Source organism: Tupaia chinensis, unplaced genomic scaffold (assembly GCF_000334495.1).
Source record: "Tupaia chinensis unplaced genomic scaffold, TupChi_1.0 Scaffold000165_2, whole genome shotgun sequence".
Lineage (NCBI taxonomy): Eukaryota > Metazoa > Chordata > Mammalia > Scandentia > Tupaiidae > Tupaia > Tupaia belangeri.
The window spans coordinates 2,807,741-2,819,317 of NW_006159640.1; the positions used below are offsets into that span (position 1 = coordinate 2,807,741).

Sequence of the window (11,577 nt, forward strand, 5' to 3'; positions counted from 1 at the left end):
CCACATCCTTTCAGACCCCAGATCTTGTCCACTCCACGTCCTCTCCCGCCTCTCGAGTCCAGCCCAGCTTCCATAATTTCCTGCCTGCATCAGCGAGTCGCCATCGTCCTCCCTGGATTCCCGCCCTCCAGCTTCATCGCTCTGCCCTGTCCTCCCGTCTGCTGGCAGGGTTAGGTTGCTCCATCTTACTGATCAAGTCCCTCAGCTGCTCGCAACCCCCAGTGACGCCCTCCTGCCCTGCAGATAAATCCTAAGCTCTTGGGTGGGCACTTGAGGCCCTCTGTGACCTGCTCCTGTGCCCCTCCTCTGCCGTGTTCTCTCTTCCAAGCCTAAGGACACCAGTGCAGGGCAGAGGTGAAGAGACTGATCTGGGTCAGGAGGTCCCAGCCCATACCTCAGGTCCCCTGTTCTCACACCTCAGATCAGGACTTCACCTCTCCAGGCCTCCTTCCGCTCTGGGAAGGTGGAGAGAACACTGGTGTTCATGGCACAGGCTTCCTCATCTGCAAAGGGGGACTTCGTTTGTTTGGTTGATGCCACGGTTACAGGTTAAAATCTGTCAGGTACCTAGAAGGAGTTTGCACGGGGACAAGCAGAGTCACAGATAACCCTCCCCCTGCCTGCGGTGAGAGTCCTCGGTACTGCCTGGGACAGCCTTCTCCGCCCCCGTGCTGGGTGTAGATGTGACCATGGCATGGAGCCAGCAGGGCCCAGTCGCCTGTTCTAACTCCGGAGCCCATGGGCCTGGATGCAGGCTGCCCTCGGGGGAAGGCATGGCCAGCATCGGACGTGTGGGCTGTGGCCATGGCAGCAGGTCAGCACGGTAGTGGGCCCCAGGGCCTGGGCTAGGCAGCAGGCAGTTCAGGCTCTTACCTCCGCTGCCGCAGTGCTCTCAGCGGGGCCTTCTCTCTGGGCCACATTTCCCCCATCTGTGAAATGGGAACAGAGGGGATGCTGCACAGACTCACAGGGCCCTTCCTGTACTCAGCAGGGCCTTCACTGGGGAAAGCCTTCCTGAAGGCCATGAGCAGGGAGGAGAGATTTTGGGGCAGCTCCTCCTTCTCTGCCTCCTGTGGGTGAACTCAGCCTCCTGCAGGTGAGCTTCCTGATAAGAGAGGTTAGGCAGGGTGCCCAGTGCCCCAGGGAGGGAGCTGGTTGCTTTAGGGGAGTGTGGCTGCCAGGCTGTGTTCTTGGGGCTGGCCCAGTGTCTGCTCCACAGCTGCGCACTGTGGTCAGCCCCACACACAAACCGCAGAAGGGAGCGGGGGACTTGGAATCCCCCTCGCTCGCTGGAGAATCAGGTAGGGCCATGCTTTACAGCACCTGGCACAGAGCAGCTGCTCACGGAACAGGCACGATCAGGACGACAGTGCTGGCGACTTCACGGTTACACTCAGTGGCCTGGGTTTGAACAGTGTGCTGCTATTATTTTGCTGTGTGACTTTGGACAGGTTACTTGCTATCTCTGGCCTCAGGTTTACTCTGATTATCCCACTGGATGACAAGAGTAAGGGTGCCTAGAGACAGGTACATTCTGGGCCCGTCTGAGGGGCATCTACTGGGCATCTCGATATTTATTGAGCACCTACTGTGCGCCAGGGCTGCCTTTAAGAAGTCCCTGCCTATAAGAAGCTCATGAACAAAGGGAGAGGCAGACGTTTGGTTCTTCACTGCAGGTCCTACCTGACCCCCTCCTGAAGGAGCCAGAGCTGATGGGACATGTTGGAGATGCGTCTGCTGCTTGCTGAGCTCAGAGGCATCATTCAGGGCCTGCCTGCATCACGAGACTGTCATCTCGCAGGGCTCTGTATCCAGAAATCACGTGATCAGAACTAAAACCAGCGTCAGAGGCTGGCAACGGGGGCGCACTCTAGAGACAGATGTTGGCATCAGCAGTGACCTGAAAAGTCCGGGTCCTGTGGATACAATGGCAGTGGCCGAGTTTCAGAGATGGAATAACCCCTTCTAGCCGAGCGACCAGGGGATGGGGCCAGGCAGCAGTGCGGCTGTGAGACACGACAGGACATGTGGGGTCCAGCCACCTCACCCCCACACCTCCCGGCTGGCCTCCACCTTCCTGTTTTGCCGCATGTCCTCTTACTTCTCTGGAAACTCCCCTCCCAGCTATTCTAACCTGCTCATAGTTCTGTCAACAGGCTGTGTGCTGTTTCACACCTCCCCGTGTTGACACTGTTCCTCCTGCCTGGAAAACAAACCACCCATCAAGCCAGCCCAAGTGTCACCTCCTTGAAGCCTTCATTCATACACACAGTGACAGTAATGACCGACTCTCCTGGCACTCTCTACAATAGGCTAGCTTCGTCCCCATAAGAACTCCAGTCCCAGGTTACAGATGTGGGAACTGAGGCACAGCAAGGCTCAATAACTTGTCCCAGGCCACAGAACTAGTAAGTGGCAGTTGAAGTCACTCCACCCTGCCTGATCGCAAAGCCTTTGCTCTTCCCAGTGAGGTCAGAGAAGTGGGGGCTCGGGAACCAGCAGTTAGCATAATGGCTATGTCGCTGGACTCCCACGTTGTCGACCGCGATTCGCGTCCTGGACCCGGTGGCTTAAAACTCACGCCGGGCGCATGTGCGTGCGTACCCAAGATCCCGAGAGGAGAATGGAGGAGAAGGGATTGCGGCGTGGCCATCCCCCCTCGGGAGTGATTTCTCGCTTTCTGTCTCTATGTCTCTCTCTGCCTGTCTGGCGAGCGCAAATGCCCTATAGCGAAAATCTCTCCAAAAAAAAAAAAAAAGAAGTGGGGGCATGGTAAATGTGTGCAGATGGCTGGTGGGGTGGCAAGGGGCACTCCCTGCAGGGAGCCTCCTGGACATCAGAGGCGTACGAAGGGGCAAGAAGAGAGGTGGGCAGGTGGGCAGGTGGCCATGTGTCAGGGACATTGGGGAGGACGAAGGCAGACAGCAGGGTCAGAGTTGGGGCCAGGGAAGGAGGAACAGGACCCCTTATTTAGAGGGTCACCACTGACAGCACAGTGCTGGGGTGGGCAGCAGGCTGGGGGAGACATTTCCTAACCTGATGGGTCGGGACTGTCCCAGGCAGGGCCGAGCCCCTGGAGCTGGGAGGGTTGGAGCTGCTGAAGAACCTGCAACAGCTGCTCCTCTGCTGCCTGCATGACAAAGGGCACATTGTAAAAACCCATCACTCAGCCCACAGTCCAAAAATAAGCAAGTCTGTGAGTGGATGGGCCTTCCTGACTCCTTTTATTTTAAATAATTGTTTGTTTAATTTTATTTATTCATTCATTTATTTTCATTTGACCAGAGAGAGAGACACAGGGAGAGAGAGGGAAAATGAAAAAGCAAGTCACCAAGTCCGGGACTTGAACCACGGTCGGCCATGTGGGAGTGTCTAGCCCTTTAACCACAAGCCACCTGCTAGTCCTCCTGACTTCTTTTCTTTGCCCTTCCTTCCTTGCCATTTCTCTTTCTTATTTTCTTTTATTTTTCTTTTTAAGAGGTTTTTTGCCTTTGGGCGTGCGTGCTCCCTGGAGAGACAGAGAAACAGAGACAATGAGAAAGGAAGTGAGAGTCATCCCCTGGGGGGATAGCCATGCCCCAGGTCCTTCTTCTCCATTCTCCTCCTGGGATCTTGAGCGCGCGCACACACACACACACACACACACACACACGCGCCCAGCACAGCATGATTTTTAAGTCCACCGGGTCCAGGACTAGAACCATTGTTAGTCATGTGGGAGTACAGCGTTGTAACCATTACACCATCTGCTGACCTCTCATTTCTCTTTCTTAAATTACAAAATATACAAAGGGGCAGATCGCTTTCACCATTCCTCCATCCCTACTCTCTATATAGACACCCACCGTCACACGCACGTACACACGCACACTCACACCATATACAGTCACAGGTGGACTCTTGCTGGTAAATCCCATAGTTTCACGGGAATTAAGAGCATAAACTTTGGGGTTAGATAGACCAGGTTAAAATTCTTTCTCTAAGGACCAGCTGATGGCGTAATGATTACGTCACTGGACTCCCATGTAGTTGACCAGAGTTCTGGTCCTGGACCCAGTGACTTCAAACTCATTCCAGACACGTGTGTATGTGTGCCCAAAATCCCAAGAGGAAAATGGAGGAGAAGGGATTGAGGCGTGGTCATGCCCCTGGAGTGTGTGTGTTGGGGGTGATTTCTCACTTTATGTCTCTCTGTCTGTCTGTCTCTCTCTTTGGCAAGTGCCTGTGCCCTGTAGCAAAAAAATCTCTCTCAAAAAAAATTCTATCGCCAGGTGGCTATACACAGGTCACTTCACTCGTCTGAGCCTCAGTTCCCTCCTCTGCAAAATGGGGTTCTGACATCCATCTCACGGGAGGGTTGAGTGAGAGAACATGAAAGCGCCAGGCAGGTGCATGTCAGGGTCAAGCTCACTCCCTGCGCACCCTCTGCTCCCCCCACGCACGTCGCTGCAGCCTCCGGCTTGTCTCCGGGAGACTTCCATCTTGCCCAGGGCATGGGCCCTCTGTCTCTGCCCCATCGTGAGTCTCTAACTAGGGCTGAACCCCCAAGAGGAGTTTGCGACTCTTGTTTCATTTAGTTAAATAACCGAATTTCAAATTGTAAAATCACAATTATTTTTCAAATAAGAACCTGAACTATCCTACTCTAAGCAAACGATATCCCTGTCCCTAGCCCACTCAGTTATTTGATTTTCTTCTTTTCTGAAAACACTGACAGCTTAACCTATGCACACACAGGCACAGTCATGCACACACATGCATGTGATGCACACACATGTGCAGGGTTTCCATCCTCGCTCACAGCCCAGGGCAGTCCTGGGTGATGGTGAGAATCCTCCTTCCTACAGTGGGTGCCCCAGTACCAGGCACTGAGCTCAGAATTCTACCCTCATTTGATCGGTATCCAGACCACACAGACACACTGTTAGTTGTGTCTTGCGATTCCCCTTGCATGCAGGGCATGACAGGCTGGGGAGGGGAAGTGACTTGCCAGGTTGACCCAGTGCACCACGTGGCCAGCCGGATCTCACCAGCCAGCTGCAGCAGGTGTGGTGCTGGCAGGGCGGCCTCACAAACAAAGGTGTGGGCATTCCAGTCTGCCCCACACCCAGGAGGGCGGGGACCTGGCAGGAAGACCAGGAGGGTATCGTCTGTCAGCAAGCCCAGGGTCACTGGCATGCACATGCAGACACACACACACACACACACACACACACACACACACCCCTCCACAATTCTGAGTGCTTTGCTTTGGTTCTGCTAAAAAGGAGGTATATGAAGCTGGACAGTGAGCCAGGCACTACGCACTGAAGTGCTTTTCATAGATTCTCTCACTTGATCCTCACAGAAAGGCTGGGAAAGCCGAACTGTTATTAACTCCATTCAACAGATGAGCAAACTGAGGCTCAGAGAGGTGTAGTGACTCACCCAAGGGCACACAGCCGAGAATTGCAAGCAGAGGCTGAGCCCAGGTCTGCTGGACAGCAAAGCCTGGGCTGAGGACAGCTTCCTGGGGCTCAGCTTTTCTCCAGCCTTCTGAGGGCCTCAAGGCCACTCGCCTTTGCACATCAGGCCTTCTGGGTTCGAGTTTGCTGCAGGCTTCTCTCCCCACTCACCTGGCAAGTTGGAGAACTTCCCATAGATAAAGGACACCAGCGCAAGCTGCTTTCAGCATCATCTGCCACAACCACCTCTTTTTTTTTTAAGAGAGATTTTTGCTATAGGGCGTGTGCACTTGCCAGAGCGACAGAAAGTAAAAAATCACATCCCAGAGGGGATGGCCATGCCGCAATCCCTCCTCTTCTATTCTCTCTCAGGATTTTGGGCACACAAGTACATGTGCCCTCCAGGCTTGGGATTCGAACTGTGGTGGGCCATGTGGGAGTCCGGTGCCTTAAGCTTCACGCCACCTGCTGGTCGCCAAAGATAGTGCCCATTAAGGGTACAGCAGGAAGGGACCTACTGGAGGAGCTAGGCAAATGCAGGTATCGCTGTTACCATCACGGAGGGCGGGAGGCTGCTTCAGGCCCACCCAGCTGCCACTGGTGCTACAGTTGGACCCAAGACTGGACGGGCGATGCCCCTTTTCACTTAGGGAAATGGAACACAGGAGTGGCTCAGGGCAGTCCAAGTCGGCACCCCCACAAAGCACAGGTGACCCACGGGACCTGCATCTGCAAGACAGACCTTAGGACCAGAAGGGAGGTGGCAACAGGGAGCTGCATTCCATCTGCTCAGTGCTTCAAATCCACGTAGAATCACCCGGAGAACCCAAGTCGGGATGGACTATTTCATTCCATGGCATAGCTCCTGGCCCCCGAATTCCCTCTGCCTGGTCATATTTTCCATCCCCATCAACACAGGCAGATCACATGAGCTCATCCCTATTTGTAGACACAGAGGCTGAGCCAGTGGCCTCTCCAGGATCCCTGTGGTAGCAAGAGGCCAGAGCAGGGCTCCAGTCCCATTCCAACAGCAGACAGGCAGGAGCGCGAGAGCATCATACCTGCAGCTGGTGTAGGGGAGAACCCCCGCCCTGCCCGTCTTGTGCAGCATCCCCCCAACCCCCCGTGGGGTGGGGACAGGGCTCAGCACGCAGGAGCCCAGAGGCTTCTCTGTGTCATCACAGAGGACATTCCAGCTGTGCAGAAAGCACGTATTCCTGAGGCCTGCCACCTCGTGACTTGGTTTCTGCAGTGTCAGCCTTCACGGGGTGGTGTGATAAGGTGGGAAGACCAGGGGCGTTGGAGGGAGGCGGATCCGAACTTCAGTGCTGGATTGTGGGGCTCTGCTGGTGGCTTTTTTCCTTTTCTGTCTCCTCCCCTGTAAAAGGAGGATGAGGTTCAACTCTAAGACTACGGCGACGCCCTCGTGTGTCCAGTGGTGCTGGGGAAACGCTCCGCCTCTTGCCTCTGTGTCTTTCTCCCCTCCTCCTAGAGGGGATTAGTCAGCGTTCAGGAATGGAGTGTGGGATGTGGGGTAGAAACAGGGACCAAGGTCCAAGGGCAAGGGGAAGAACTGCCTTCGAACCAGCAGGTCTCTGTGCAGCCTGTTCAGGTGCTCGAGCTTCATAAGCCACTGGTACAGTAAAAGACCTCCCGTTGAAATCCCATAACATAGCCAGGGCCCCCAACATTTCTCCTTTAGAACCCACCTTTTGAAGTAAATGGAATACTTAAGCTACATCCTGTGTCCTTCCAGGTGAGTGACACACACCTGCTCTGTAACGGCATGTCCTGCTAGATCACTGGCCTTGGTCGCCTACCTGTCCAGCTGCAGGAGCCTGGATCTTCAGACCTCCCTGAGGCTCACAATGGCAGATCCTTTAACTTAATAATAAATCAAATAATTCTTTAAAAGAGGAGAGATTGGATCCAAGTGTAGTGGTTAAGAACTGGACTCCCACATGGCTGACTGCACTTTGAGTTCCAGACCTAGCAACTTGAAAATCACACTGGCAGGTGGCCTGGTGGTTAAGGGCCCTGGATTCCCACGTGGCCAATTATGATTCGAGTCCCAGACCTGGTAGCTTGCTTTCTCTCTCTCTCTCTCTCTCTCCCTTTCTTTTTTTTCTCTCTCTCTCTGTTCCTCTCTTGTCAAATTAAAGTAAGTAAGTAAATAAGTAAATAAATAAATAAATAAATAAGTTAAGTAATATAATTCTTAAAAAAAAAATCACACTGTGTGCATGTGCATGTGCTCGTGTGCCCAAAATCCCGAGAGGGGACTAGAGAAGGGTTTGCAGGTAGGCTAGCCCAGCTGGGGAGTGATTTCTCACTTTCCCTCTTGCTATCTCTCCTGGAGTGCACATGCTCCATGGTAAAAACCTAAAGAAAAGACACATCTGGGGGCAGCAGGTGTCATGGAAATCCCATGGAGCTGACTCCACAGTTCAAACCCCAGATCTGGCGGTTTGAAAATCATGCTGGCTGCATATGCATGCATGCCCAGGGTCCTCAGAGGAGAATGGAAGAGAAAGGACTATGGCGTGGCCATTCCCTCTGGAGGGTGGGTTCTCACTTTCTCTCTCTCTCTCCCTGCCTCCAATGAGCACCTGGTCCCTATGGCAAAAACTAAAAGAGAGAGAGAGAGACTAGCTAGCCCGTGCTTGCTCCAGTCCACGGTGCGGCCCAGCGAGTCCAGTGCAGAGTTCTCCAGCCCCAGGGTGCATTAGAAGGAAAACACGGGTTGCTAGCCCCCTCCTGCAGAGCTTCAGTTTCAGTGGTCGAAAATTTGCATTTCTATCAAGTTCCCAGGTGGTGGCGATGCTGCTGGCTGGGACCTACCAGAACCACTAGAGTTGCATGCAATTACTCAAGCTAAGCTGTTGGGTGCCCAGTGCTACGACTGTGTGCCAGCGTGTCACTGTGGGCACACTCCAAAGCACTCTGTACCTCGGCGGCATCATCTGGAATATTGGGATAACTGTCATTTCTCCCTCGAGTGACCCTGGCGAGAGCTGAATGGGAAGGACGTCTGGTGCCTCGTTAGGTGCTCGGTAACATTTGCTTGTAGCAGGATGGGGAAAGCACGCCATCTCCAGGTTCAGACCAGCCCTCACATGGCCATATGACAGAACACCATCTCGCCTCAGTACCAAAGAGGGTAGTGATACCGCCTTTATGTTTACAGAATATTCTGAAGAGCAGCTGAGATCACTGCGAAAGCACTTCATACACGATAACCACTGTATAAATGCTAGCTCTTGGTCACTAGATAGAGGGGAAGAGCAGGAATTTTAAGTCAGAGGGCCAGCCTGTGGAGTGGTGGGTAAGATAGTTGGTTCCCACATAGCCAACTCTGTGGTTTGAGTCCCAGACCCAGCAGCTTGAAAGACACACCAGGAATGTGTACATGCATGCCCAAAATCCTGAGAGGAGAAGGGAGGAGAAAGAGTTGCGCCATGACCATCCCTCCTGGGGGTGCTTTTTAAAAAATAATTATTTAATTTATTATTATTATTATTATTATTATTATTTCTGGGACTTGAACTGCAGTTGGCCATGTGGGGTCCAGCACTCTAACCATGTCACCTGCTGACCCCTAGGGGATGCTTTTTAACTTTCTCTCTCTCTCTCTGGCAAGTGCACATGCCCTATGTCCATTTTTTTTTTTTAAAGGAAAGAATTCAAAGTCAGAGACTTGGTCTGCAGTATCAGGTTGAGTAGGCAGTCTGCTGCTTTCAGCCTTGGTCTCCCCATCTCTAGAGTGAGGAAAATGACAGCGAGGGCTTCAGAAGAGCTGAGCCCCTGGCCTATGGATTCCACCTTAGAGTCAGTGCAGACCTCACCCAGCTCCCTCCCACAAATCTGCCACAGACCAGCAGCCACATTCGGGACTCCTTCAGTTTGCAACCCAATGTCACATGCTGGCCAGCCCTTCTCAGAGACCGAGGCATCCCCAGTCACTGTGTTGTGAGGATGAAATGAGAAAAAGAGTGGGGTGTCTTGTCCAGAGCCCACGCCAGGCGGTACTCAGTAAATACTCCTTTTCTGGCTGTAGTCTCCTAGTCCTCCTCCCGGCACCTCCACACACACTGCCTCTGGGAGTCATAAACCCTGTAACTGAATTCCTTGCAGCCGTAAGAGGTTTCACAGCAACTTTATTCTCCAGGAGAGAGGTGGAACAGCCCCCTCCCTTCTGCATGAAGGGAGGGGGCAGTCAGAGGCCTGTTTAATTTAATTTAACGCACTGTGGCTTGCCAGGTTGCCCCTGGTAACAGCTTCAGCTGCTGCTTCAGTTACAACCAGAAGGATTTTTAAAGAGACAGCTCAAGTTAGGGCCAGAATTGTACAGCAGAGTGAGCAGCCTCCACCCGCTTCACCATAGGAAGAGAACATAAAGGCCAGGCACAAGGCATATCCTGTTAATTTCACTCCATATCCCCTGACCCCATCTGCACCCCCACAATCCCTCCTGCAATGTCACTCTCAAGTGAGATCTGAAGATTGGGATTTGTCATGCAGATGTCATTCAGCTAGTTACTTTTGGGGAAATCAGCTAGTTACTTTTGGGGAAAATCAGTGTTAGTCTTCAAGTTGAGGGGAAGGAGGAGCGAATTTATTCTTAGGAATTGCCCCTGCAAATCAGGCATTCTGCCACCAGGTGGTGGTATTGCTTGCTTACTGAAAATCATAACCAGGCTATCAAATTACTCAAGAATAGGACCAGAGAGCAGAGTGGTCTTGAGACCATCGGGTTTTAAGTCTTGTTGTCAACAAGGGTGGGCTCTCAGATAAGCCTCTTTACCACTCTGGTCTCAGTGTCCTCAGATATATAATGAGATCAGTTAAGATAACTGAGTGTTGTGGACAGGCTTGGGGCTAGGACAATGGAGGCATGGGTTTGAGTCTAGCTCTGTCATGTCTTACTGTGTGGTTTAGGGACATCATTAAACTTACTACAGCCTGAGTACCAAACAAGAAAATGGCTTCGAACCATGGAGAGCACTGAGGACAACACTGTCTCTTGACACTGGAGACCTTGGAGGCAAGGAAGGAGTGTGGGACCCCACAGGGCACTGACACAAACAGAAGGATTTTTAAAGAGACAGCTCAAGTTAGGGCCAGAATTGTACAGCAGAGTGAGCAGCCTCCACCCGCTTCACCATAGGAAGAGAACATAAAGGCCAGGCACAAGGCATATCCTGTTAATTTCACTCCATATCCCCTGACCCCATCTGCACCCCCACAATCCCTCCTGCAATGTCACTCTCAAGTGAGATCTGAAGATTGGGATTTGTCATGCAGATGTCATTCAGCTAGTTACTTTTGGGGAAATCAGCTAGTTACTTTTGGGGAAAATCAGTGTTAGTCTTCAAGTTGAGGGGAAGGAGGAGCGAATTTATTCTTAGGAATTGCCCCTGCAAATCAGGCATTCTGCCACCAGGTGGTGGTATTGCTTGCTTACTGAAAATCATAACCAGGCTATCAAATTACTCAAGAATAGGACCAGAGAGCAGAGTGGTCTTGAGACCATCGGGTTTTAAGTCTTGTTGTCAACAAGGGTGGGCTCTCAGATAAGCCTCTTTACCACTCTGGTCTCAGTGTCCTCAGATATATAATGAGATCAGTTAAGATAACTGAGTGTTGTGGACAGGCTTGGGGCTAGGACAATGGAGGCATGGGTTTGAGTCTAGCTCTGTCATGTCTTACTGTGTGGTTTAGGGACATCATTAAACTTACTACAGCCTGAGTACCAAACAAGAAAATGGCTTCGAACCATGGAGAGCACTGAGGACAACACTGTCTCTTGACACTGGAGACCTTGGAGGCAAGGAAGGAGTGTGGGACCCCACAGGGCACTGAAACAGGCTTCAGTGAACAAACCAGCTGCCTGGAGAACCCAGAGCCCACTCAGCTCTAACCCAAAGCAGGAGAAAGGAAAGAAACCTTCACTCTGGGTCAGGCATTGCCCTCACTGCTTGAGAGGCCCTGTTAATACCCACATGTGCAGATGAGGACTCAGTCTCCACGGGGTAACCCACCTCCAGGGTTGCCTGTCTGTTGGACACCCGAGCTCTACTCTGCATTACGGCCCGAGCCCAGTGCACTGCCCTCACGTGTGGCTGCACCCCCC

General features: G+C 52.4%; 2 protein-coding genes across 2 annotated transcripts in view; one reads left to right on the forward strand and one right to left on the reverse strand.

Moving 5' to 3' along the window:
• CIMAP2 (ciliary microtubule associated protein 2) overlaps positions 1 to 1,051 on the reverse strand; it is a 32,654-nt gene extending 31,603 nt beyond the window's left edge. The window contains 1 exon segment of the mRNA XM_006146108.2: positions 874 to 1,051. Within this exon segment, the coding sequence (XP_006146170.2) occupies positions 874 to 1,025 (152 nt within the window). The 5' untranslated portion in view covers positions 1,026 to 1,051.
• Positions 1 to 11,577, forward strand: part of TTC22 (tetratricopeptide repeat domain 22) — a 21,269-nt gene that overhangs the window by 948 nt on the left and 8,744 nt on the right.